Genomic DNA, 26665 nt, shown 5'->3' with positions numbered 1-26665 from the left:
TCTACAAAATGGGAAATTGCTTGGGAAGTTAGAAGAAATTTCATTTTCAGGTTTTGTAGGTATTACAAACAGCTTTTCCTAGTTTGCTAGGGTTTTGCATGTCTAAGTAATTTTTTTTTGGAGGGGGGTTCCTGTTTTATTTTATTGTTTTTACATTTACTTACACAAGTGTATACATTATTTGGGCCACCTCTCCCCTCCCCCCATAGCTAGGTAATTTGTAAATTTAAAGTTCTTTGATATCATTACAGGAAGAGCAAGTTTATCAGTGGAATTAGGGAGCATTTTCTAACACACAGTTCTTTCTTTCATCTCTGTGGCTACCATGTGCCTTTTCTCCTTGCTCCAGGGGTTTTCTTGTTTGTGGCGATTCTGTAGTATCAGATAAATTCTCCCTCTAGAATGGAAAGCAACATCTTACAGTGGAAGGTAATTCTGGCTTTGGAATTCTGGTGTTGGTACTTGTTGTCTCCAAACCTTGGACTTCACCTCTCCACTCATTTTGTAAGATTTTTGTAAAGGTAAAATGAGTATACATAAAGCACCTTGTTGTGCACATTGTAGGTATGTAATTGTGGCTTGTTTTTATTAGCTGAAGTGATAGCATCAATATAATTTTTATTATGGTAAAATATGTATAGCATAAAATTTACCATTTTAATTATTTTAGGTATACATTTCATTGGCATCAGATACATTTATATTACTATGCAACCATGACCACCATCCTACTGCAGAACTTTTTCATCAATCTAAACTGAAATTTCATACCCATTACAAAACTTCCCCTCCTTCTTCCTCAGCACCTGGCAGAAACCATTCTCTTTCTCTCCTTCCTTCCTTCCTTCTTTCCTTCCTTTCTTCCTTCCCCCTCCCCCCCTTCCTCCCACCTCTCTCCCCACCCCCTCCTTTCCCTCCTTCCTCTCTTTCTTTCTCTCTTTCTTTCTTTTTCTCTCTCCTTTCCTCCCTCCCTTTCTCTCTCTTTCTCTCTTTTTTTTTCATAGCACTCTGAACTGAACCCAGGGCCTCATGAGTACCACACAAGTCATGCACCACTGAGAGGTCCACCCCCAGCTTCCCTTTGCTTTCTGTTTCTATTTCTATGAAGTTGATTACTTTACATAATAGACATACAATATTTGATCCTTTGTGACTGACTTATCTCACTTAGCGAAATATCTTCGAGGCCCATCTGTGTCGTAGCATCAGAATTTCCTTCCTTTTTTTTTTTTTCCCTTCTTCTTTGAGACAGTTTCTTGATATGCAGCCAATACTGGCCAGGAACTCAGTCCTTCTGTGCCAGCTTCCTGAATACTGGTATTACAGTAGTGTGCTATCGGGCCTGGCCTTCTTTGACTTTCTTTTTTGTTTTGGTGCTAGAGATCAAATCCAGGGTCTTGTGTATATTAAGCAAACATGGTACTAAGCAATAGCCTCAGGCCTTCCTTCCATATTTAAAAATTTTCTAAATAATATTCCATTGTATGTGTGTACCACATTTTATTTATCCATTCATGTGTTGGTAGACATTTGCTAATAATATTACTTTTAATACTAACATTATTGGATTATGTCCCCAAAGTTAGCCATCTTCAAAGCTGGGAGGAAGAGGATAGAGTAGAATAATACTGTTTGTGTATTAACTTGCCCTCTTTGGGTTTTGCTTGCAGGATCTATTTTGATAGAGCCTGACAAATGATTGACTCATTAGTACCTTACAGATAGCCCAGGCCTGGTAGAACTCTAGAGGGAAGTCTTGCTTTCTACCTGCTCTACTTTGCTCGTACTATAAATGCTGCCTTTGCTGTGGTGGCACAACTAGTAGGCTCTTGACTTATTTTGAATTTATTTATTTAGACAAGGTCTTGCTGTATAGCTTACACAATGATGGCAACGTGGCCTGCAAGGTAAGATTGTTATTCTATGCATATGTGTGCATGTATGTGTGTGCACATGTATGTACACACATATATACATATGTATACAGGTATAGGTACACAAACATACATGAGTATACACACAGATATCCCATCATTGGCAGTTGACGCAATACAGTTCCTCTTTGGGTTCTCCTCAGCCTAACCCAGCACCAGAATATATGTATTGATAACAGGGGGTCTCAGGAGGTCTGCAAGGGGATTGAAGAATAGAGAACCTTAGCAGAAGAATCTTGACAGCTTAGACAGATTCTTGCGGTATTTACCAACATTCTGAAGAAAGATTGCTATCCAGCTGTGACTTCTGCCCATCATCAGGTTTAAATAAGACCTGGGGAAGTCTAAGAGCCCAGGCTTCTATGTCCTGTACACATGCTCAATACAGGGTTCAGTGTGAGAAGGAGAGATATTTTCCTAAACTCCTGGACCTCTCTGTGACTCTATTTGGTATAGAGGGAGAAGTGTAGTTTATTCTGATTTGTCCCCACTTCCCTCAATGCTTCAGAGGACTACAGTGTCCTTGAGTTTTGTGCTCGGTTGTGTCATGAATACAGGGATACATACCCTCAGTGTACTCCCTCATCCAAATCAGACTACTCCAACATTCCCTGCTTCTGTACCTCCAGGGTCTAGATACCAGTTGTCTTTCAAGTGCTACTCAGGATGATTTTATGCATATTAAATTGTATGGAATTTAGTGTTAGTCAATTAAGATTGTGATGTACTGTACATATGCTAAACAATTATGTTTGTAGCCAGGCATGGTGGTGTACACCTGTAATCTCAGTACTTGGGAGGCTGAGCCAGAGGATCACTAGTGTGAGGCTAGCCCTGGCTATATAGTAAAATCCCATCTCAAAAATGAAAATTAGGCCAGGTGCTGGTGGTGCACATCTATAATCCTAGCTACTCAGGAGACAGAGATCAGGAGGATAGAAGTTTGAAGCCAACCTGGGAAGTTCACAGGACCGCATCTCGAAAATACCCAGCTTAAAAACAAGGCTGGTGGAGTGGCTTAAGTGGTAGTGTGCCTGCCTGGCAAGCACAAGGCCCTGAGTTCAACCCCCAGTGCTGCCAAAAAAAAAAAAAAAGTTTGTGAAGGCCACTACAGATGATGATCTAAAAAGATCTAAAAATGTGTTCTACACATGCACAGGAAATCAATGTGAGTCAATTCCCTGTATAGCTATCCTTATCTCAACCAGCAAAAACCCTTGGTCCTTCCTATTATTGCTTATACTCTCTCTTCAACAAAATTAGAGATAAGGGCAAAATAGTTTCTGCCGGGTATCGAGGGGGTGGGGGGGAGAGGGAGGGGGCGGAGTGGGTGGTAAGGGAGGGGGTGGGGGGAAGGGGGAGAAATGACCCAAACATTATATGCACATATGAATAAAGTAAAATAAAATAAATAATAAAAATGTGTGCTAAAAAAGAAGAAGAAGAAGAAAAAAACCAAACCAGAATTCACTTTAGAGGACCATAGATTAAATATGAAGGACAGTAGGGGGCACTTGTATGACAGTGGAGGAAAGACAAGCACAAGAGTGTTCAGCTTGAAAGTTTAACTTGCACTGTTCCTTGGGGGAATTCATGTTTTTTCTTTATGCAAAAGTGAGTTATATTTTAAATATAAAATGCTTGACATGATCACAAATTATGTTTCTTCTTTGTTTACTGAGAATGAACTTTCCTTCAGTGTGTCAGATTTGTTTTTTTATTACTTTCAAATGCCCTTTGACAAGTAAGAGCTGCTAGATTAAAAATATATTATTGCCAGGTGTTGGTGGTTCACACTTGTAATCCTAGCTTCTTGGAATGCTAAGCTCAGGAGGATCAAGGTTTGAGGCCAGAATGTGCAAACAATCTGAGAGACACCATCTCCAAAATAACTAGAACAAAATGGATTGGAGGTGTGGATCAAGTGGTAGAGCACCTGCTTTGCAAGTATAAAACCCTGAGTTTAAACCCCAGTCCCCATAAAACTTTTTTAAAAAAAAGTATATTATCAACTACTTCTATATATGATGCTTTAAAATTTTGTCTGAAACAGTCTGTAGAAAGCCTTAATATCTTTATTTATTTATTTTGTGGTGTTGAGGATTGAACCCAGGACCTTGAACATGCTAGGCTAGTGCTTTGCCACTGAGCTACATCCCAGCCCTCTTAATTTCTACATCAACAAATTTATACTATAGAGTATATGCTACCTGCCAAAGATCTTGTTGAAATACTTTCCTGTAGGAAAACAGTGAGTGAAAAGAAGACAAACAAAAAACAAAGTAAAAATGAGTGTAACTCATGTTGCATTTGAAAAGAGGACCCAATAAACATTTGAAAAGTGTCTGAGAAGGGTGAACCCTTTTGACTTTATTTTTTAGCTGATGTTAGATGAACTCAGCTTTTTCTCTTATTTGAATTATAATAGCCAGTAAAGGCCAAAACAGTCTTTATGAACAGTCTCTTTTATTCCCAATGAGAAGCTTTGATGAGGAGTACCAGTGTCATTTTCAAATTGGCCTCTGTACAAAGTACATAATTACAGACATTCAGTGTTCTCTGCATACGATGTAGCTGGCTCTTGATCACCCCATGAAAATAGAATTCTACTGAATACAGTAGAACCACAGATCAGTCCTAAAATGAATTTTAAGCAACTATTTGGTCAGTGACTCCTACTTGAATTATCAAAGCTGCTTATGGGAAAGAGGAACAGATTCTTTTCCTCCTGTTATCTTCACCTACCTTTAATCTCACATTCTCTCTATTCCAGTTTAACGAGTGCTCTTCCCATCATGTCCCAGCTTTCTCACATCCATGTGTATGCTCCTGCTGTTCCCTGTGCCTGCAGTTGGCTTGCATTTCTGCATCTTATTTGTTCTTCCATATCAATCTCAAATATCATCCTTTTTTTTGTTGTTGTTGCAAAGGTATTGAGTCTTGTCTTTCTGAACTTACATAATATTATTGATTGTGACTACTAGTATACATACAGCCTTGTATAAAATGCTTTCACATGCATTAGTTCTTTTGAAACTCACAGATAATTTATCACTCCTGTTTTACAGCTGAGGAAACTGAGGCTCAGGGATGTTAAGTGATTTGCCTGGGGTCATCCACAGCTGGAACTGAATCTAAATCTTATGATCTTGAACCCCATGTTCTAAAGCTGGTATAGTAGTCATGTCTGTAATCCCAGCTACTCGGGAGGCTGAGACAGGATTGCAAGTTTGAAGCCAGTTTAGGCAACAGAATAAGTTCCTGCAATTTGTGACAACCCATCTCAAAAAACAAAGAAACAAAACAAAACCAATCAAGCAAGCAAACAAAAACCAAGCATAAAATCCCTTGCTCTTTCCACCAAACAGCAGTATCTTATAGTTCTTATCACTTGCTGCAATATGTTACAGTTACTATGTGAATGTCTTCTCTGCCCACAACTTTGTTCTGACCTGAAGGAAGAGTTAATACCTTCTTTGTGCCCTTCCAGAGTGTTGCTCATAACAAGACTTCAATAAACATTTGTTGAAAGACTTAATGATGAGTTGGGAGACAATGAGAGCATGTGGGAGCAGTGCTGGCTGGCACATATATGCAAACATGCGCTCAGTGCCAGGCACTGCTGTCATTCTTTATGTGCCATTACGTTTTTGATGTACAGTACTGGAGGACAAACACAGGGCCTTGCACATGATAGGCAAGTGCTATACCACTGGGCTAGATGCTCAGCCCTGATAATAACTTGTTTAATTCCCATAACCAGTGTCCATTTCACATTTGATGAAACTGAGGAACAGGAAGGCATAGCAACATACAATGGTAAGCGGCAGGACTAGGTTTCACACTGATAGGCAGTTTGGCTATATAATTCACATGCATTCTTAGCCATCATGTCATAATCAGTTGTTTAAGATGTTTTTACACTATTAAGTTCTCTCTGGACTCCTCTCTGTCTTGGGTGTGGCTTACATACAAAAAAGCCGAAAGCCGCATAGCTTGAGAATACACTCCTGTGGTTCTCAAACTTCAGCCTGCATCAGAATCACCTGGAGGGCTTGTTAAACAGATTGCCAGATCCCACCCTAGTTCTGGCTCAGTCTGTACTGAGTTTGGGGTGGGGTTTGACAATCTGTGTTTCTAACAAGTTCCCAGGAGATGCTGATGCTGCCTGTCTGGGGACCACTGGTGTAGAGTATTTCGTATAAGAGCAGGAACTCAAGTTAAGCTGCCAGGGTTTGAGCATCAACTTTGCCATTTATTAACTGAACTTGGGCAAGTTCTTGAACCTTTGTGTGCTTCAGTTTTTGTCTGCACAATGTTTAACCAATGGCACCTATGTCATAGGGGTCTTACGGAGACTGAATGAAATAAAATGTGAAGTGCTTAAAGTGGGTCTCGAAGCATGAAGACTTAGCTATAAGAATGTTGCTGAGACACATTTCTTCCTGTGTAGATTTTAGAGTCTGCTTATTTGACTAAATCTAATACATAATAAAAATATGAAACCACATATTAGATGATATGGTTCTGACTTTGAAGGACCTTAGATTCAGAGAGGTAAAGTGCATGTATATTGGGGTGCAGGGAAGGCAGTGGGGAACCAGGAGGAGGAACGGTACCTGGGACTAGAAGATGAGGACAAGTTGTAGAAAGAGTTGAGAAACGTTGGGATTGTCTGTGGTTTTGGTTTCACTACCAGAGAGTTTGAGGTGGGAGGGGAGAGAGCGAGGTACCAGCTCTTGGTTTGCCAGAGAGATAACTGACTCTTTCCCATTCAGCTTCCTTAGAGCTGGTATCAGGTCCTAAGGTGAAGTTCCTGGCAACATTTGCTTTTTGAGGGGAACGATGGCAAAGGAAGTCGTTTGCTGTTACTTTTGGAGCTGGGCTGTGCAGACTTTATTTATCCTCCACAGCTGCCACACATACTTCTAATTCTTGCTGAGAAAGGCAGTTGTTAGGTTTGGAAATCTTCAGATTCCAGAGCCAGCTGGACAGCTGACCCTCTGTTAGTTGTTTCCTAAACTGCCAGCCCTCTGTCGCCTCATCTCTCTGGGCCCCTTCTTTTTGACTTCAAAGCAATATTCTATATTTAGAAAGTTGGGGGAAATTTTGTTTTTTTGAGGGGAGAGTTTCTCCTAGCTTAAAATTCTGGATGGAGTATTTGAGTATCTTGTCTCAAAACTTTTTTTTTTGTTTGTTTTGTTTGGTTTTTGTTTCTTTTTCCTTCTTTTTTTTGGTGGTACTGGAGTTGGAACTTTGGAACTCAGGGCCTCACACTTGCTAGGCATGCACTATGCAACTTAAGTCATATAACCCCAGCACTGTTTTTTTTTTGGTGGAACTGGAATTTGAACTCAGCTTCACACTTGCAAAGCAGGCACTCTACTACTTGAGCCCACTTGAGCCCACTTGTCTCAAAACTTTAACTCCTTCTTCATGCTCAAATGACAGCTTACAGTGCTAAGAACATACTCTAGCTCCTGAGTAAGGCAACGTTTGTTTTTGGGTGTCCTGAGGAAGCTATTTGGGGGGAAGGAGTGGGGAGCCATTCAGGCAGCTCCATTTATGGTTGAGCAATGCTTGGTATTCTACAGAAAGAATTGTAGGAACAGTGTGGAAAAGCTTAGCATTCTGATTGTCCACCTCTTGCTCTGTTCATTCAGGGATGATTAGGGATACCTCACTAGCTACCAGAGGGGAACAGTATTTCCCGGACTTACATGAGCCTCAGCCCTGCATCCTGGGCGTCTCCTGCTCTTCCGTGCTGCTGAGTCACCACCTAGGAATGGCAGTGGCCAGGTTGCTACCCGGAGTACCTGGAACATTCTTGGCTTGCACTGTTGACTTGTTCTTGCACTGTTGACTGGTCTTGTCTCCTTGACACCATTTGGGCCTCTTCAGGCTATTGCAGTGATAGGCTGGGTCTTTACTCTCTCTCCAGCCTGTTCCACGAGGCACTGACCTACTTTTCCGGGACAATTAAGTGTTTGTGAGCAAAGGAAGGTGGTGACCTGAGTGAAGGTGAAGCAGAGCTGCATTAAACAGACATTTGTACTTTTTCCATCTCACACAGCAGAGCCCTTCTTAGTCCAAATGGAAGGGCAGATATGGGGCCATATTTCATATGCTTATCCAGATGGCCAACCAACTCTTGAATTCTTCCTCATTTTATCAATGCACTTTAATATTAGAAATTCACAGTCATTGCATCTGTTGTCTTTTAGATGGTAGGAGAAGGTTTAGAAGGAAGTTGGGCTCTAAGAGTGAATTATCAGTATGATCCAGCAGTCTCTTTTGGTGACACTGTTCTGGTTAATTTGTAACATCTCTGAAAGGATTTGAATTTTTTTTCTTTTTGTACCAGACTGGATGACTGGAATAATTGGCTGGATGGGAGCCTAGATCTTTAGGGAATGAGTAAGTAGCTTGTTTAGGTTTTCCTGTCCTTGTAAGGCAAGGTATCAATGATTAGATTCATCTGTTTCCTTTCTTCCTTCCTTCCTTCCCTCCCTCCCTCCTGCCCTCCTTCCTTCCTTCCTTCCTTCCTTCCTTCCTTCTTCCTTCCTTTCCTCCCTTTCTCTCTTCCTCAGTTTCGGATGGAATCCAAGGCCTTGTGCAAGCTAGGCAAGCCCTCTACCATTGCACTCCCAGCCTTCAGCTATTCAGTTTGCAAAGTGAAAGAAGTAAACTCATTTTCTCACTCTGTTCTGGAGGTCACTTGCCTTATTAGCAGGCTCTAGCGTCTGCTTTCCTTATGAATATGATTATCATGCTGGAGTTGTTCTTACTGCCCTCCCTTACCACTGGGGGAAGAATCCAAGGCCCTGAGAACTGGCTGGCTCCAAGACCCCTCGGGAATTGCCAAACCAGCAATTAAGCAGTTTCTTAAACTTTTATTTTCAGCAACTCTACATACATGAGAACTCCCATAATCACTCAGTTAATAAAAAGTTATTGATGCCAGACTCTGGTGGCTCATGCCTATAATCTTAACTACTCAGGAGGCAGAGATCAGGAGGATTGTGGTTCAGAGCCAGCCCAGGCAAATAGTTCTCTAGACCCTATCTCGAAAAACCCTTCTCACACACAAAAAAAATAGGGCTGGTGGAGTGGCTCAAGGTGAAGGCCCTGAGTTCAAGCCCCAGTACTACAAAAAAAAAAAAAAAAAGTCATTAATATTATGTTCAGCAATGTAAATCAAGTCCCAAAGTTAAGGAAGGAAGCAGCTTAGGAGAGACTCCCTCCTAGCTGTTGCAATTCTCTTCTATCAACCTTTGAGGTGTCAAGATGCATTTGAAGAGCCAGTTTCTATAGCAGAGCATGGCCTGGAAGTGAGCCTGGCATCAGTTTTGTTCTGAGATGGATGGCCACATCTTTTGGGGAGAAGATACTTTAGATGATCTGAAATTGCCCATTCCTCCTAAAAATCTCAGTCTGGGCATAGCTTCCTTTCTTCTACTTCTTGTACTTTTTGACTGTGAAACCTCGTTTCTGCTGTTTCCCAGTCTACCACCCTGTTAATGGGGTCAGTGACTCCCTGACTTAGCCTGTTCCATGCTTGTACAGACAGACATTCTTGAGTCTCTCTCTTCCACACCCTCCTTCCCTTTCTCCAGGGCTCCCTCCCGCCCCCGCCCCAGGAGCTGCTGAGTTCTACTGTATAACACTGCAGACTGAATCCTTTACAGATACATGAGTGCCAGCCACAGCTTGACTCACCCCTGCTCCGAAATCTTTATTCTTTTCTGGTTGACTCTAATTGCTTTTCCCTCCAGTAGCTATTCCAGGCTTCCACCACTTTCCCTTAAACTGGCTACTCCATACCACCTTGTAAATCCCCCAACCAGTCATTCAGCTTTTACTTTCTACACCTTTATCTTTCAGTTTACCTGTAGATTTTACCAGTCCTCACTTCATTTTCTGTCATTTCAGAGGCATATGCACAGATATTTTATATTCTTAGTTTCTAATCCCTAGTGACTCTTTATAAATCTGTCCAGGTTTTTTTTTTCCTAAGAAAAATAAATTACTTAAGTTTATAGCTTTTCTTATATTGCTTTAGTCATCTTGATCCACCATAGCCAGCCTTTATGCCATCATCCTAACTGAAATTGCTCACTTGTGATGACCTACTTGCATAATTCACTAGCCTCTTTTCAGTTTTCATGCTGTTTGACCTTGTCACAGCATTTGACACTCTTTGGATCTCTCTTTTTTTTTTAATCCCCTTCACTATGCTTTCCTTGGACCATTTACCTGCTCTGGTGATTTCATTTTTTGTTGTTTGTGTGTATAATGATGACTCTCAAATAGAAATCTCTAAATATAAGCTTTTCCCTGAGATCCATACTTGCTTGTCTAAGTGACTATGTACTTTTCCACTTTGAAATCTACAGAAATTCTGGTATATCCTATCCCCAACTGAGCTGATCATTATCTCCCATCTTCCCTTTGCCCAAACCTGTTTCTCTTCCTACACACTCATCTTGGATACCAATGTCACTCTCTATATCTATTTGCCCAAGCCCGGAAAGTCAGATTTGTTTGTTTGCTTGTTTTTTGTCTTCTTTTATTTTTCACATCTGATTGAACTCAAAGTTCTGTTTGTCTGGCTCAGAAAAATCTCAACAACTGTCTTTTCTTGGATGGACCTACTGCTCTATTTAAGATCCTCATCTTCCTTGACTTCTGTCAGTAATCATACCACATCCTTAAAAATGATTCTCAGTTTCATTCTTTGTTTATGCTGCTTCCTCTGCCTTAGATGTGCCTTTTGCTTTACCTGCCTCACAAATGCCTGTTCATATTGTAATCTTTTTTTTTGGTGGTACTGCAGTTTGAACTCAGGGCTTCATGCTCGCAAAGCAGGCGTTCTACCACTTGAGCCACACCTTCAGTCCATTTTGCTCTGATTATTTTGGAACTGGGGTCTTGAGAACTATTTGCCTTGAACCGTGATTCTCCTAAGTAGCTAGGATTATAGGCTTGAGCCACCAGTGCCTGGCCTGTAAAGTAATCTTTTGTCCCAACTAACTAGTTTCTATGGTAGTCCTGCTTTCTGTTTAACTCAGTCAGGAAAATTTAACTTCTTATCTGAGTTCCCATGGTACTTTGTATATTCCTTTGTATTTGTACTTATCATCAAATTTGTAGTTACCGGTTTAACTGTCTGGCTCCCCTAGACCATTAGTTCAGTGAGGGCAGACTGTATCTTCTTCGTCTTTGTTTCTTTAGTGCCACAACAATTGGTTGCATTGTTGGATTGTCTGTAAAATTCCTGCTATCTCCAGATAAAGAATGCTTGGAAAATCTGAAAAAGCTATGCTACTGTTGGATATTAAAATCTCTTCTCCTCCCTTTATTTTACAAAATGTTCATGTTTGTTGTAGGAAAAGTATAAAATAATAAATGAAAATGTATAAGTAACCCAAACTCCCACCATTTATAACCACTATAAACTTTTTTTTTTTTTTGGTGTGACTGGGTTTTGAACTCAGGGCTTTGTGCTTGCAAAGCAGGTGCTCTGTCACTTGAGCCACACCTCCAGTCCATTTTGCTCTGGTTATTTTGGAGATGGGGATCTTGTGAACTGTTTGCCCAGCCTGACCTCAAATTGTGGTCTTCCTGATCTCAGCCTTCCAAGGAGCTAGGATTACAGGCTGTGATTGAGTCACTGGCAACTAGCTTTTTTTTTTTTTTTTGGTGGTGCTAGGGATTGAACTCTACCACCGAGCCTACTATAAGCATTTTGTTATATTTTCTCTCAGACATTTACTTCTGTAAATACATACATGTAAATATGTATTTTGCAAAAAAAAAAAAACCCACAAAACTGTAACACGTGTATGTATTGTAAAATCTTTCAGTGTTAAAAATATGTGTCGGTATCATAACTTATTTTGCTGTCAATATTCCCTTATTTATGGATGCATTGCACTTTAGCTAGTTTTCTGTGATACTTCTAAGGTAATTTTGCATCGTTTGGTGTTATAAATAATGAATAAATTTGCATATATGTATATTTCAGATATATTATCTGAAAGCAGATTTGCTGAGTCAAAAGTTATTGCATGTTTTTTAAAACTTTAGGTACATTTTGCCAAACTGCTCTCCATAGAAGTTGTACTGTGAGGTTATGTTTTTACACTTCATTGAGATTTTTCCCCACCTTAGGTAGATTTTGCGTTGCTGTTGAGTTTATGTATTGAGATGGTTTAATAAGGGCTGTGCTTTTGGGGGATCTGTCAGCGTGTATAGCTTGGAATGGATGAGAGGAGAGAAAGCAGTTTTTTGAATTTCAGTTTTTGTTTTTTGAAACAGGATCTTATTATGTGGCCCAGACTGGCCTGGAAATCTCAGTCTCACCTCAGCCTCCTGAATGCTGGGTTTATAGGTATGCCTTCCACACCTGCCTGAGAAAGTTGTTTTTTTTCTCCTGGTACTGGAGTTTGAACTCAGGGCTTTGTGCTTATGAGGCAGGTGCTCTATCGCTTGAGCCACACCTCCAGCCTGAAAACTTTTTTTTGCAGTACTGGAGTTTGAACTCAGGACCTATACCTTGAGCCACTCTACCAGCACTTTTTTTGTGATGGTCTTTTTCAGGATAGGGTCTTGGGAACTATTTGCCCAGACTGGCTTCAAATTGTGATCCTCCTGATTTCTGCCTCCTGAGTAACTAGGATTATAGGCATGAGTTACTGGTGTCCAGCCCGAAAACAGTTTTTCTTGAAGTTGTTTTAACAATCTATGTTGGAGCTAATGAAGACTAGACAGAGAGTGATTGTCAAATGAAAGGAGAAGTTGACTGTGAGAGGCATTTGGAGGAATTGATAGGCCTTGCTAGTTGGTTGGAAATGATGTCATTCTCCACGTGGAAAAGTAAAAAGAGGCATTGGTTTTGGGAAGAGAAGCACTCACGATCACTAGAGTCTGGCTGCTGTGGTATGCCCAGGGGGATGGCCAACAGGCAGCTGACACTGCAAACCTGTAGGCAAGAGAGGAAGAGTTCAGTCATCTCAGCATTATATTTGAAGTGCTCCCTAATAGCCTTTCTAGTCTCCTATAACTGTTTCCTCACATCTAAGCCAGACAAGACTGTCTTCCTATAAGGGCTTCATTTACTCTGTCTGCCATACAGAATCTTACCCATTGTGCATAACTTGCCCCAAAACCACCTAGGAAACCTCTGATCATTCCACTTGGAAATTGGTTTCTAGTTTCCTAAGTGCTAACAGTCACTTTTTTGTTACAATTTATATCATACTTTAACATCCTATTTGTATGTATGCATTATTTTCTTCTACAAGATTGGAGGCTTTACCTGGGCACCGGTGGCTCATGCCTGTAATCCTAGCTATTCAGGTGGCAGAGATCAGGAGGATGGTGGTTCAAAAACCAGCCCGGGCAAATAGTTCGTGAGACCCTATCTCGAAAAACCCTTCACAAAAATAGGGCTGGAGAGTGGCTTAAGGTGTAGGCCCTGAGTTCAAGCCCTAGTACTGCAAAAAAAAAAAAAAAGATTGCAGGCTTCTAGAATTTGGGGATCTTATCATAAACTCCTATCTCCCATATCACCCGCTCTGTATTTTGCACATAGTGTCTAAAAATATTTGATGATGCCCAAAAGACCAAAAATTATATGTTCTCCCTCATATGCAGACATTAGATCAAGGGTAAACACAGCAAGGGTATTGGACTTTGATCACATGATAAAGCGAGAGCACTCAAGGGAGGTATGAGGATAGGTAAGACACCCAAAAAACTAGATAGCATTTGTTGCCCTCAATGCAGAGAAACTAATGCAGATACTTTAAAGTGACAGAAGCCAATAGGAGAAGGGGACCAGGAATTAGACAAAAGGTTGGTTCGAGAAGAATTAATTTAGAAGGTAACACACATGTACAGGAAGGCAATGCAAGTCAACTCCCTATATAGCTACCCTTATCTCAACCAGCAAAAACGTTTAGTCCTTCCTATTATTGCCTATACTCTCTCTTCAACAAAATTAGAGATAAGGGCAAAATAATTTCTGCCTGGTAGTGAGGGGGTGGGGGGGAGAGGGAGGGAGTGGGGAGGGCGGTAAGGGTGGGGGTTGGGGAAGGGGGAAGAAATGACCCAAACATTGTATGCACATATGAATAAAATACCAAAGAAGAAAGAAAAAAAATTTGATTTATGGAGTAAATGAAACCTGCTTTAAAGTAGAGGTAATAGGACATCAAGTGATCGCCATTCTATATCTAATAAAGTGTTAGTGTGACTTTATGTGCATCTCCCTTTGCATTATTCTTAAATATTCAGCTATATTATGAGAAAGAAAGGGTAACACAAGAGGTGAGAAGTAAAAAAATTCCTTCATGGCCATGTTCTGTTACCTCCAAGATTCTTTTTTTTGCTAGTACTGGGCTTGAACTCTGGGACTTGCACTTGCTAGGCAGGTACCTCTCCTCAGACCCCCAAGATTCTTAAGACTGGTATATACCTGCCTTTTAGCTTCCAGCCCCCATGGCTCTACTGCAATTGCTTCTTTCAAAGTCACTTATCACCTCCTAATTGCCAAATTCAATGACACATTTTCAGTTCTGATCTTACTTGACCTTTCTGGGTACTTGGCACTATGAAACACTCGATCTTCCTTGAAAATTTCTCCTTCCACAACTGTGATCTGATCTTTTCCTGATATTTTTTCCTATCCTCACTTACAGATTTATCTTCCTGTAAAGATGCTTTCTAGGATTTGGTCTTTGGCCCTCTATATTTTTCTTGAGTGATCTTAATCCCACTTATCTGCTGTGGTGATATGGGGCGAGGTCTCTTTCCTGGCGTCTGACATTTACCCTAAGTACTGGAGAACTTCTTTTAGATGTCCTGTGGGTGTCTTTTACTTGACATGTTGTGCACTGAGCCCTCCATCTTTACTCTGGCAACCTGCTTTTCTTTCCTATTACTTTATTCAAGGCACTAACTTCTGCCCAGTTGTTTGGGAATCATCTGACAATATTCCCTATTTTTGTCCATTTATCCTACTCCACCCAACTCAAAAAAAAAAAGAATAATGATCAAATTTGGTACGATTCTACTTCCATCCTTTCTTTTGCTCCCAATACAACTTTCTTAGCTCAGATTCTGTTTTTCTTAACCTCGTAGTATAATAGTGTCCTAAATGATCCTCCTTCCTCCATCTTACCCTCTTTTTTACTACTGCCAGCATATTCTGTCTAAAATTAAAATCTGATTATCAAAAAGTCGTGCCCTTTCAGTGGCTTCCATTTTCTTTAGGGTGAAATCTGATTTTTTAGCATGGTGTGCGTACTTCCATCTTCCCCCAAGTTGGAGAGCACCCTACATTCCAGCCATATCAAATTATTTTGAGTTCCTTAAATGTGTTATGTTCTCTCATGTTTCCATTTTGTTTCCTCTGTCTGAAACACGTCTGTTGCCATCAATCTAATTTTCTCTTGCTCTGAGGTCTCAGTTCAAGAATTGTCTCCTTGAGAAACCTTATCCTGGGCTTCGAGGTTCCATTCCCTTTAGCTTTCTCCCACACACCTTCATCAGCAGCCATCGCACTGTATTATATGTGGGGCCACTTGTTTATCCCCTTACTGGATTATATGCTGCTTGGGGAAAGAGACTGAGCTCTTCATCTCCATCTTTAGTGTTCTAAAGTTGGCACAGGGTAGGCAAAACAAAAAAAACTTATAAGAAAAAAAGCAAAACTGGTTGTTGAGTATATGAATGAGTGAGAAGGGAATGTGGTTGGTGGCAGTGCTGGGATCAGGATGCAGAGACCATATTCTTGTCTTTTAAATTCTGTTTATTTTTTGATTAGCTAATATGTTAATGTAGTTGAATATTAAAAAGGCACATAAAGCTGGTTGCCAGTGGCTCATATCTATAATCCTAGCTACTTGGGAGACTAAGATTAGGAGCATTGCAGTTTGAGGCCAGCCTGGGCAAATAGTTCACAAGATCCCATCTCCAAAATAACCAAAGCAAAATGGACTGGTGGTGTGGCTAAAGTGGTAGAGCGCCTGATTTGGAAGTGTGAGGACCTGAGTTCAAAACCCAGTTTCGATTAAAAAAAACACATTAAAATAAGTAGTAAGCCAGGTTTGGTGGGTGTATGCTTGTAATCCCATACTCAGAAGGCTGAGGCAAGAGGATTCAGAGTTCGAGGCCAGCCCCCATATTAAAAAAAGAAAAATATATACAGTGAAAAATCTTGTGCTCATACCAGCTACTTTTTCCCCTTCTGTGAAAATAATAATATTAATAGTTTCTTCTGTTTCCTTCCACAGATGATATGTTCATCTATTCATTTAAGAAATGAATTGAGCAGATATTTGTTGAATGCTTAGTATATCCCAGGTACTATATGTGACACTGAGGACAAATTGAACCAAACAGACAAAAAATCCCTGCCTTTATGGATTAATCTTCCCTCCTTAAAAAAAAAAAATACATGGGAAAATGGTATACACTGCCTTGTATGTGTAGTTTTGTTTTACTTATTGTCTTTAATATTAATCCATGCTAGCGTATGAAGAAGGCCTTTCTTTCTCCTGCTTATTACTCCATTTTAATGCAGTCATATAATTAGTCAGTGCCCTATTTAGTGGGCAGGCAGGATGTTACCAATCTTTTGCTGTAAAATGCTACAATGAGTGGCCAGGCAAGGTGGCTCACCTTTGTAACCCCAGTTTCTTGGGATGTGAAGATGAGGAGGATGGAGGTTCAAGGTTGGCCTGGTTAAAAAGTTAGTGAGACCCCATCTCAACAAACAATCCTGGGTGTAGTGATACGTGTCTATAATCCCAGCTATAAGGAAAGTGTAGGTTGGAGGATTGATGTCCAAGGTTGCCTCAGGCAAAATCAAGACCCTACCTGAAAAACAAAAGTAAAAAGGGCTGAGAGTGTAGCTCAAGAGTTTGAGCACCTGCCAAGCAAGCATGAGACCCTGAATTCAAATGTGGGGGGCAGAAGGGGGGGTGGTGGAGAGGATCTGCAATGAAAAGCCTTGTATACTTGTCATTTTGCATATGTACATCTTTAGGGAAAACTTTTAGATATAGAATTTTGGGGTCAAAGGGTATGCATATTTATAAATTTGATGAATGGTTTGATCCATTGCTTTAAGATTTTCTATTATGAATATTTCAAACATATAGACAAATACAGATAATACTATAGGAGATACAGATGTACTCACTATTTGTTTAACAGCTGCTGACATTCTCATTGAGATCCCATTAGGTACTTTAATACTTTCTTAACTTGGTGATCTTCTCCCACAAATTTCTCAGATCTCACACTTCTGGAGTCACCACCATATATCTTGTCTTGGGCTTTCTTTTTAAATATAACCTCATTGTTAGCAAAAGGCAGCTTCAAAGGAAAATTCCATTATACTATTTTTAGTGTCTGGAATCTGACTTCTCAAAAATGTTTATTTTGTCTCCTTCCTCTGCTCCAAAGCAACAAAAGAATGCTACTGGAAGTTGGTAGCCTGTGTTTTTGGATACTTGTTTGATTTTCTGGCAGAGCAGCCCAGGTGAATTGAGCTAGCAAGCACTTTTCTTCTCCTAGGTTTGTCAGAAAACAAAAAGTGCTTCTCCTTTAGCTGACTTGGAGGTGTGTCCTCTGGTCCTGGTAGAGTTGAACAGAAACCGTTCTTGCAGGAGTTGAAGCTTCTCTTAGAGCTGCTTAGTATGTTTTGTTGAAATAATTTTCTTTCCTTTCATCTCTGCTGGAGGTCTATAACCTTACCTGTTCCACTGATAGATAACTTTTTTTTTTTTTTCTTTTGGTACTGGGGTTTGAAACTCAGGGCCTTGTGCTTGCTAGGCAGGCTCTCTTGAGCCACACCCCCAGTCCTTTTTGCTTCAGTTATTTTTTGAATAGTGTTTTTACATTTTTGCTTGTGCCAGCCTGGGCTGCGATCCGCCTACTTACTCCTCCTGCATAGCTTGCAGTACAGGTATGTTCCATCATGCCCAACTTATTGGTTGAGATGGGGGTCTTGTTAAGTTTTTGCCCACGTTGGCCTTGAACTACAATCTCTGCCTACTGAGTAGCTGGGATTACAAGTGTGAGCCACTGTTGTGGCTTGGTAGGTGACTGTGGTCTCTGATCTTTTTCTTAGGTGGCAGAGAGGCTTTTAGGTTATTTTTGATTTTTATCAAAGAAGGGAACCTTAGTTTTAGGTGGGAAGGGCATCTGAGGTCACGTAAGTACAGGTTTACCCTAGACCTTGTTTGGTCTTATAGTATCACATAACCAGTGCAGAGAAGAAGTGACTCAGGATTGAGCCATTTCACCATGGCCCACATAGCCAAAAAGAAAAGGACTAAGGAGAGGGAGCTGATTTGAAGGGCCTGTGGCCTAAGCCTGGGTCCTTATGTTAAAACTGTGGTTTGAACTCAGGACTTTGCACTTGCAAAAGCAGACGCTCTACCACATGAGCCATACCTCCAGTTCATTTTGCTCTGGTTATTTTGGAGATGGGGTCTCATGAACTATTTCCCTAGGCTGGCCTCGAGCTGCAATCCATCTGATCTTAACCTCCCAAATAGTTAAGATTGCAGACATGAGCCACTAGTGCCCAGGTTATTGTCAGGCCTGTAGTGTAGGCCTAATCCACACTATGTACCTCAAGGCCTACACCTTGAGCCGCTCCACCAGCCCTTTATTTGTGAAGGATTTTTTTTCAAGATAGGGTCTTGCAAACTATTTGCCCTGGCTGGCTTTGAACTGTAATCCTCCTGATCTCTGCCTCCTGAGTAGCTAGGATTATAGGGGTGAGCCACCAGCACTTAGCTCCTTGGACTCTTTTGTCCAAATGTGTGCTTACTTCCCTTATAAAAGTGGCAAAAAAGTGCCTCTTTTGGTTTTGCCATTTCAGTCCTCTCTGTCAAAGCACCAGGCCTGATTCCTTTTGTCTTTTGCTCATCTCTATAGAGGCAGCTTGACTTTAGGGCGATCCATTCTTCAGATGGTGAACTCATTTTCTTTCCAGCAGACCAGAGGGACAAGGGATGATTTGACCCTTCTCTCCCTTGGACATTGCTGTCAGGGAGAGATAGTGAAGAAAGTTGCTCCCTGAACAGGACACTGAACCAGGCACCTGCTTTCATTACTGGCTTCTGAAGTCATTGGAGACATTTTTGGTCTCTTCCTGGATCAGCAGCTGTTTTGGGGTAATAGTGGCAACTGGCTGTCAGGGGTCAGTTCTGCCTTTAGGAGAGTCATGGTATTTATCTGAGGGGAGTTACTTTCCATGTCCCTAAGCCTATTGTTTTCAGGGTTCATCTGGAAAGTGAGCAGTTGCAAGTCAGCTGGGCCCTTAGGTTGATGGCTCCATGATCCTCATCTTTGAGTCTGAACAGACAGTGCCATTTCTTCCTCAGACATTGTCATAAGACTCTGAGTTCTGTGTCCCCAACACCTATGTTAGTGTTGGGTGCCTGGTGAGCATGAGCAAGTGTATGTGGAACAAATGATTGGACAAATTCCTTAATCTGGCTGTCCAGATTGTTTCTCTGACCTGAAATGTGGATGCTGTATGGAATGAGGACCTTTGCTTTTAGGAGGATTTCTTCAAAGGAATTGTGGAAGGAACTGGTTTCTAGAGAGGTCTTAGGGAGCTGTAGGAGCTGCAAGATAGGACTTGTTCTCCTCATTGACCTAGATCTTTCTTCTCCGTTGTGACTCCACTGGCAGACTTGCTTTCCTCTTTCAGGAGCTGTGTTCTGAGCTTGACTCAGGCCTTCTTTTTACTTGTGCTCTGTCTCCAATCCCACTTGAGGGTAGACCAAGGTATTCCTTTTCACTAATCATCCCATCACAGGAGTCACAAGCCTGCAGGACCACACCTCATGTATTGTAGTCTGGACTTCCTGATCTGGCTGCTTTTAGTCAAGTTCCACTCAGCTGTTAGGTGTCTGTGCCTTTGTAAGGGCTGTTGGAGACAGAAGGGCCTGTTTTCCCCTTTGTCAGCAGCTGGCTAGTGAGTGTCTATAGACTGCCAGATCAGAAGCCATCTACATTTGTATGTATCTGAAATTTAGGGTAGAATGTGTCTTACTACCTGAGGTTACCTCTCACTATTCACCTTTGTGGGAATTATTGGAGGAGAAAAGATGAATAGCCACAAAGAGAATGTAGAGGTATTTGGACTGTGGTGCTTTGAAATGTATTTCTGGGGAATGGTTCCTGTCTCCAAGAATGCTGCTAGAGTCCAGATCATTGCAACCCTCTCACACACAAGAGCCTCACGTTGGAACCACCACTCATTCCATTATTCCAAACATCCTTGTTTTTGTTTAATTTTTATCTGATAAAATGCTGTTAAACAATTTTAATGGTGAAACACACAGGAAATGACAAGCTAGCATGTGTTGTCTTTTAAATGCACTTAGTTCAAGTGGCTATTTTAAGCCAGTTGTTCCTGTAGTTGGATTGCTGTTATCTAGTCAGCTTTCCTCCTCAAGGTAGGAGGGGTCCCCAAATAGACTCACAGCACAAGAACCAGCTCTTCCCTTTCTGATGAGTTACTTCTTATTCTTTATTCTTTGCAGAACCCATATTCAAATTGCACTATTAATTGCTTCCAGATCATAACAAAGAATATATCTTAGAGATCAGCTCAAGGGTTCATTAACCCCTCTCCAATTATAAGCAAAAGTTCATAAGTAGATGAATATGTGCATTCTTTTTCTAGGAAAGCATACTCTTAGTTTTCATCAGATTCCCAGTGGGGTTTGTGACCTAAAAAAGAAAAAAAAACTATTTAAGAACTAACATTTTATAAGAATATAGTGCTCCTGCTCACATAGCTAGTTAGTGACAAAGTTGAATATTGAGACAGAATTCGAATCCACTGAACTCTATTATTTGTACTTTCCCTAGAGAAACAAATAGAACAGTTCCAGGAAAACATATAGGTACAATCTGGAGTTTTTTTTTGTGTGTGTGTGGGATTTGAATTTGCAAAGGGCTTTTGTACTTGTAAGCATTCTACCACTGGAGCCACACCTCTAGTATGTTTTGCTCTGGTTATTTTGGAAGTGGGATCTTGGGAAGTATTTGGGCTAGCCTCAACACGTGATCCTCCCAATCTCAGCCTCCCAAGTAGCTAGGATTATGGGTGTGAGACACCATGCCTGGTTATCTTGCTTTTTAAATTGTTCTTTAAGAAAAGGAATCTAAGGGCCAGGCATGTGGTAATCTAAGGGCCAAGCTTGGGCCTGTAATCCAAGCTCTGTAGGAGGTGGAGATAGATGGGAGGATCTTGGTTTGAGGCCAGTCTGGGCAAAAAAGTTAGCAAAATCCCATCTTAAAAAGCATAATTCTAGCTATATGGGAGACGGAGATAGGAGGATTGTGGTTGGAGACTAGCCCTGGGCAAAAGCATGAGGCTCTACCTGAAAAATAAACTGAAAGCAAAGAGGGTTGGGGGTGTGGCTTGGCTCACAAACAACAAGGTCCTGAATTCAAACCCCAGCATTGCTAAGAAAGAACGAGAGAGAGAGAGAGAGAGAGAGAGAGAGAGAGAGATGGAGCGAGGGAGGGTGGAAGGAAGGAGGGAAGGAAAGACAGAAGGAAGAAAAGAGGGAAGGAAGGAAGAAAAGAAAAAGGAAATCATGTATTTATGTTTCCCATAACTCCAAATATTCAGATTTTTACAAAGTACCTAGCTACCTTGTTTGCACTGTTGACTGACTAGTAGCATTGAAAGGCAGAAAAACTTGGGTTACTTTAAACATTATTATTTTCTTCTTTCCATTATCTTAGCAGCTGTTAAAATTATTTAACCAGACCCTTCTAAGTGGGTGGTGTTCCCTTTTCTCTTGTTTTCATAGTGCTACTTTGTGCATTTTTCTCCACCTGCATCCAACCTGTTGTAACTGTGGGTTTTACAGAATATTATATTTGGAAAACTGTGAATTCTACCCTCCACCATTGAATGGCAGCCATTGAGCTAGGTTATCTGAAAAACTTCAGACCTTGGTAGGTGTGGAGTAGGTAGGTGTGTCTCTGTTGAGGGGCTGTTCGGTGGGTCTGACTCCATTAGTTGTTCCTGGGTTTCTAGGATACCAAGACTTTCATGGTAAAATGAGAAGAGTACCAAGCTCAGATTTGCATGCTATCTCATTGGCCTGCTGTACAACCTTTGGGCAGATTAGTTAACCTATCTGTCTTCTAATGTGTAAATGAAAAGTTATATTTATTTTTGTAAAGGCATTTTCAAAGATAATAATGCAGACAAACTACTCTGAGTTCCTTAAAACAAAGATGTATAAAAAACCTCAGGGTTTCCCCTCTAATTATAGAATGTGTAGCTTATCCTAAGAGTTTGTGATAGTTGGGGTGGCCACCTTCTTTGAGGCAACCACTGACACATTAAAACAACTCAGTCTGGGCTGCATTTTTCTCCCCAGTTGTCTCTGGAGTAGGTCCTGCCTCTGATTGTTTTGCTTCTAGCATTTAGGGAATAGGTCTGACAGTTCCTGTTACCTTTTTCTCCCTGCCTGTACTGTGTTGATATCAGTCTCCTGTGCTGTGTGACTGTATTCCAGTCTATAAACATAATTGTTGTAAGGAGAGTGCAGAGTTGGTTGTTTATTTTATGAAACCTGTCCCTTTGCCATTTGATATTTGCCTAAGAGCTCCTGTTGTGTGACCTTCTTGTAGCGAGTCTGTCCCTTTAAAGAGTTCCCTCTCAAATGTTAAATGAACCCCTAACTGGTGTTCTGAAAAGCATTTAAGCATCTCTTTCCAGAGTGTAAGCAAGAAGAGCAGTACTCCCAGTGGAGCCTGAGCTGGAGTCTAGAGCGATGGTGGCAGATGAGGTGACAGATGATAAGCTGTGTGGTCTTGTGGCTCATTTGCACAAAGGAGGGGCTGGCTTCTCCTGGGGAGGTATTTCCGCTCACTGCAACAAATGAGAGCACACAGAGCTGTAATGCAATGAGGCTTCTCTGGTGACATCACTAGTAAGCATGGTCAAAGTTCAGCTCTTGGGGGCTAGTAGAAGCGGGAGGAGAGATCAGTTGGTTTGTGCTCCCTCTTCTCGGCTGTCACGGCACCATAGTGCCTATTTCATCCACCCACCGAACCAACACAGCTGGGCCAGGGCATGAACGCTTACAAGTACCAGAAGTTCCTGGAGGGACTCAACAACCTTAGAGGTACTACAAGACTTCAGGCTGCTCTTTACCCTTGTTGATTGTATGAACACTTGCGGTGTGCATTATTATATGCACCTTACTGGCTTAAGGAAGCCCTTTTCCCCTCAGCTAGCCATATTCTTTATGAATTTAGGTAATTATGCAGAAGGAATAATTTATAAATGCAATCTTAGGTGAGTAGGATAGAGTGCCCTCAGGTATTTCAGCAGCAGCCTAGTCTCTTGATTGAATGGGCATCTAAGAAATGTCCCCTCTGGTCTCCCAAGCTCAGCAGGGCTCAGGACACTCCCTGTTTTCTCTCAGACAGCTTAGCCGTGTGGGTGGAGGGCTCTTGCTAGGGGCCTTGCATGCTCACCTAGGTGTAGCTAGGTTTCTGGCTGCCTGTGTCTACAGTGAGTCAGAGTCCCTTTGGGAAAAAACAAGGAGTGGGAAGAGGGACCGAGAGAGGAATGCAGGTTGATGGGCCATATATGCTTTTGTAAAATGTAAATTAGTGATTTCAGGGAGGTACTTTTTAATTAAAATAATGTTTAAAGGAAAGAATGATTTACAAACTCTTCAGTGACCATAGATGAGAAGAATTTACTTAGATGTGACAATGAAGGATTCTTTTTGGCTATTAAGGAGGAAGATTAATGAAATATTTTACTTCCCCTTCTCTAATGAACAGGTGATTTTATTTCCATGGTGCAGAGGAGAGTGCTCAAAATATTCTAATTTCATCAGCAGTCAGGATTCTGTACTCAGAGCAAACATTGGGGTATGGAGAAAGTGAGAGGATATAAAGGGAGGGAAAAGGAGGAAAGGAGCTTTTTTTTTTTTTTTTTTTTTTTAGGCTGAGGGGAGTGGCAGACAGGTGTGGGCAGGAGATCTGGATTCCCTTGCACTAGAGTTTATGGATAATTTACATTCTCTTCCCAACTGTTGGAGAACTTCTGTTTCTAGGAAGCATACATGAGTGCTTTGTATGCTATAAAGGGGTACAGGCTGAGCATCCCTAATTCAAAAATCCAAATTCTGAGGCTAGTGGAGTGGCTCAAGTGGTAAAAGCGCCTGCCTATCAAGTGTGAGACCCTGAGTTCAAACCCCAGTGCTGTAAAAAAACAAAAACCAGAAATCCAAATTCTGAAATCTGAAACTTTTGGCGCACTCAACAAGTTTAATATTTCAGAGCAGTTCAGATTTCTGTTCTTTGGATTAGAAATGCTCAACCAGGAAAGTCTATGCAAATATTCCAAAATCTAAAATAATCAGAAATCTGAAACACTTCTTGTCCCAAGCATTTCAGGTATTGAACTTGTACAATTTTAAAGTATCGTTCTGTTGATATCTAGCTTCTCTTCCCCTTTCTCTCCCTTTACCCCATACAACATACAACTTTTTTTTTCCTTCAAAACTTCCAACAGCTGGAACCAATTCCTTTTAGGTTCAAGGCTCCATAAACTCATCATGTATTAGATAGGTCTTAGCAGGAATGAGTGACATTAACTGTTGATCTCACTTCCTTGTCAACAGAAGTTTTAAGAGTGCAGAAAGGGTCTAGATTCTTAATCCAGTCTCACGGAGAAGAGAGGGCAGAAGTCCATGATGCTTCTCGGCAGCTCTTCGAGTTCCTGGATCTCGTTAGGGACTAGATAAAGGGAGATACTGGAATGTACCTTTGTCTTTTCTTTTCTTGCCCCTTTTCTTGCCCCATTTTCAGTCTTAGAGGGATGGGCATTATGCTCACCCAATAGCAGGAGGCTTTTGCTTCCTTTGTCTATAAAACTCAAGGCAGGATTATCGAGCTTAATTAACCTGCATATTCCTTCAGTGGAAGAATAGGCTCAGAGTAGGGATCCTAGGCCTCCCCTGGGACCCCGAGCTTCTTGGTATAAGATTTTCAGCCTGGCTTTCTGAAGATGGATAGGTGGTAGAATGGATGAAAACTAGGGGATTCACTTTAGAATTGGAGAAAATAAGTTTTCTTTTTGGTTCCCCTTTTTGTCAAAGTTTTAGATGAACAGTTAACCATACTAGGATGGTTATGATCTAGTGAATCAGGTTTAACAGTGACCCAGTGTACATTCCTGAGACTTTCAGGAGACCACCTCACTTATAACTCTTATTCTCTGTTGTGTGTACTTTAGGCACAAAGTATAGGTATGACTGATGGGAACCCTTTTGGTTTTCCTTCTGTAAGATATGCATGGAGGAGGGAATCCATTCCCTAAATAAGAGTTGTTTTGGCTCCCAGTTTCTTCTACTCTTCTGACTTTCTCAGTCTTGGCTTGATCTTCTCAGAGGTGAAAAGATTTGAAATTGCACATAGGAAAGGCTACTTCTGCTTTTGGAAGTGGTTATATTGAAACCAGTTTGACAATCATGTGTTTTCTCACTCTTCCTAGAAGGTGACTTTTTTTTTTCCCTCTCCTTCCTTTGCCTCCATATTAGGAATGAATGAGAAGCAGACAAGATGTACCTATCATGGGGAGTGTCCCATATAGGGCTGAATATTACCTCTACTTCTTGTTCTCTCTTCCCTCAGAGACTTCTTTGACTCAGTGAGTCCTTGTGTCTGCTTTGGTCCAGAATGAGCTGGACCAGGGCACGTCTTGGGTCCTGAATAGCCCAGTCACCCATCCACATGTTTGGCTCCAGGGCTTACTTGATCTCAGCTTAGGATAGTTAGGATGGTTGAGACAGGAAGAAAATAGCACCAGTGATACTAGTAATAGTGGTAAACACTCAGTAAATGTTAGTTATGGGCTAGACTCTGTTTGGAGTGTTGACATTAATCCATGGTTTGGCTGGCCTCAGGGTAGGGTTCATCTGCCCTGTTCAGGAGTTAACAGTGCCCAGGAATATGTCAGCCAAGACGGTTAATGTTGTAGTGCTGCTGACCATGTGAAATAGGCAAGAATACCCACTTCTGATCAACTGTATGTATAAAACACACTTGGGTACCTTTTTCTCCACACTACTCTCCTGAACTGTATTCTGTTTTATCTTTTCATTCGATGATATTTATATCATTTACATATTTGTACTGTATAGTAGTCTTCATAGCATAAAGTGTATAATACAAAGCGGTTTCTCTGCCAGGTAGAGTTAGATACAAACCATTTCTGTTGTCAAAGTCCCCTGTGAGTTGAGTTTCACCCACTGTGTCCCTTGATTATGGTGAATAGCTGCTTCCCCTTATTTCACCTCTATCTTTTTTATTCCTGAAGGGATGACTCAGAGCTGATTGGCTCCCCTTTTTATTTAGTTACTGACTTTTGCTTTTTTTTTTTTGACATGGTTAGCTTTCAGCCATTCTATCATCTAGTGGGTTACTACTGACTGAATAAAAACATTGTAGAAGTTTTTTAAAGTTCGGGTTTCCTATTTCCTGTGAATTTTTGGTGCTTTGATGCCAGGATTGGGGTGAAATATATTCTATTGCTGCTGCTGCTTCTGGAGGACTTAAACTTATATTTCTCAAGCCTGTCACAAACCTAGCCACTGGGTGATTTCTGCTCCAGTTGCTCATGGCTCACTCTCATAGGTATGACAGGT

The 26665-nt window shown here is 41.1% G+C and overlaps 1 protein-coding gene across 15 annotated transcripts in view; it reads left to right on the top strand.

Annotated features, from left to right (window-relative positions):
• Nucleotides 1–26665, top strand: part of Macf1 (microtubule actin crosslinking factor 1) — a 358063-nt gene that overhangs the window by 43775 nt on the left and 287623 nt on the right. Inside the window, exon 1 of one of the 15 annotated variants that reach the window (XM_074080506.1) lies at nucleotides 22231–23125. The exons of the other annotated variants lie outside the window; for them this stretch is intronic. Coding sequence (XP_073936607.1) covers nucleotides 23074–23125 — 52 coding nt within the window. The 5' untranslated portion in view covers nucleotides 22231–23073. Of the gene's footprint in view, nucleotides 1–22230; nucleotides 23126–26665 lie in introns of those variants that run through there. 15 annotated transcript variants of the gene reach the window in all.

This window comes from Castor canadensis, chromosome 7 (assembly GCF_047511655.1).
Source record: "Castor canadensis chromosome 7, mCasCan1.hap1v2, whole genome shotgun sequence".
Taxonomy (NCBI): Eukaryota; Metazoa; Chordata; class Mammalia; order Rodentia; family Castoridae; genus Castor; species Castor canadensis.
Note: the sequence above shows the minus strand (reverse complement) of the source record. Positions and strands in the feature narration are given on the sequence as shown.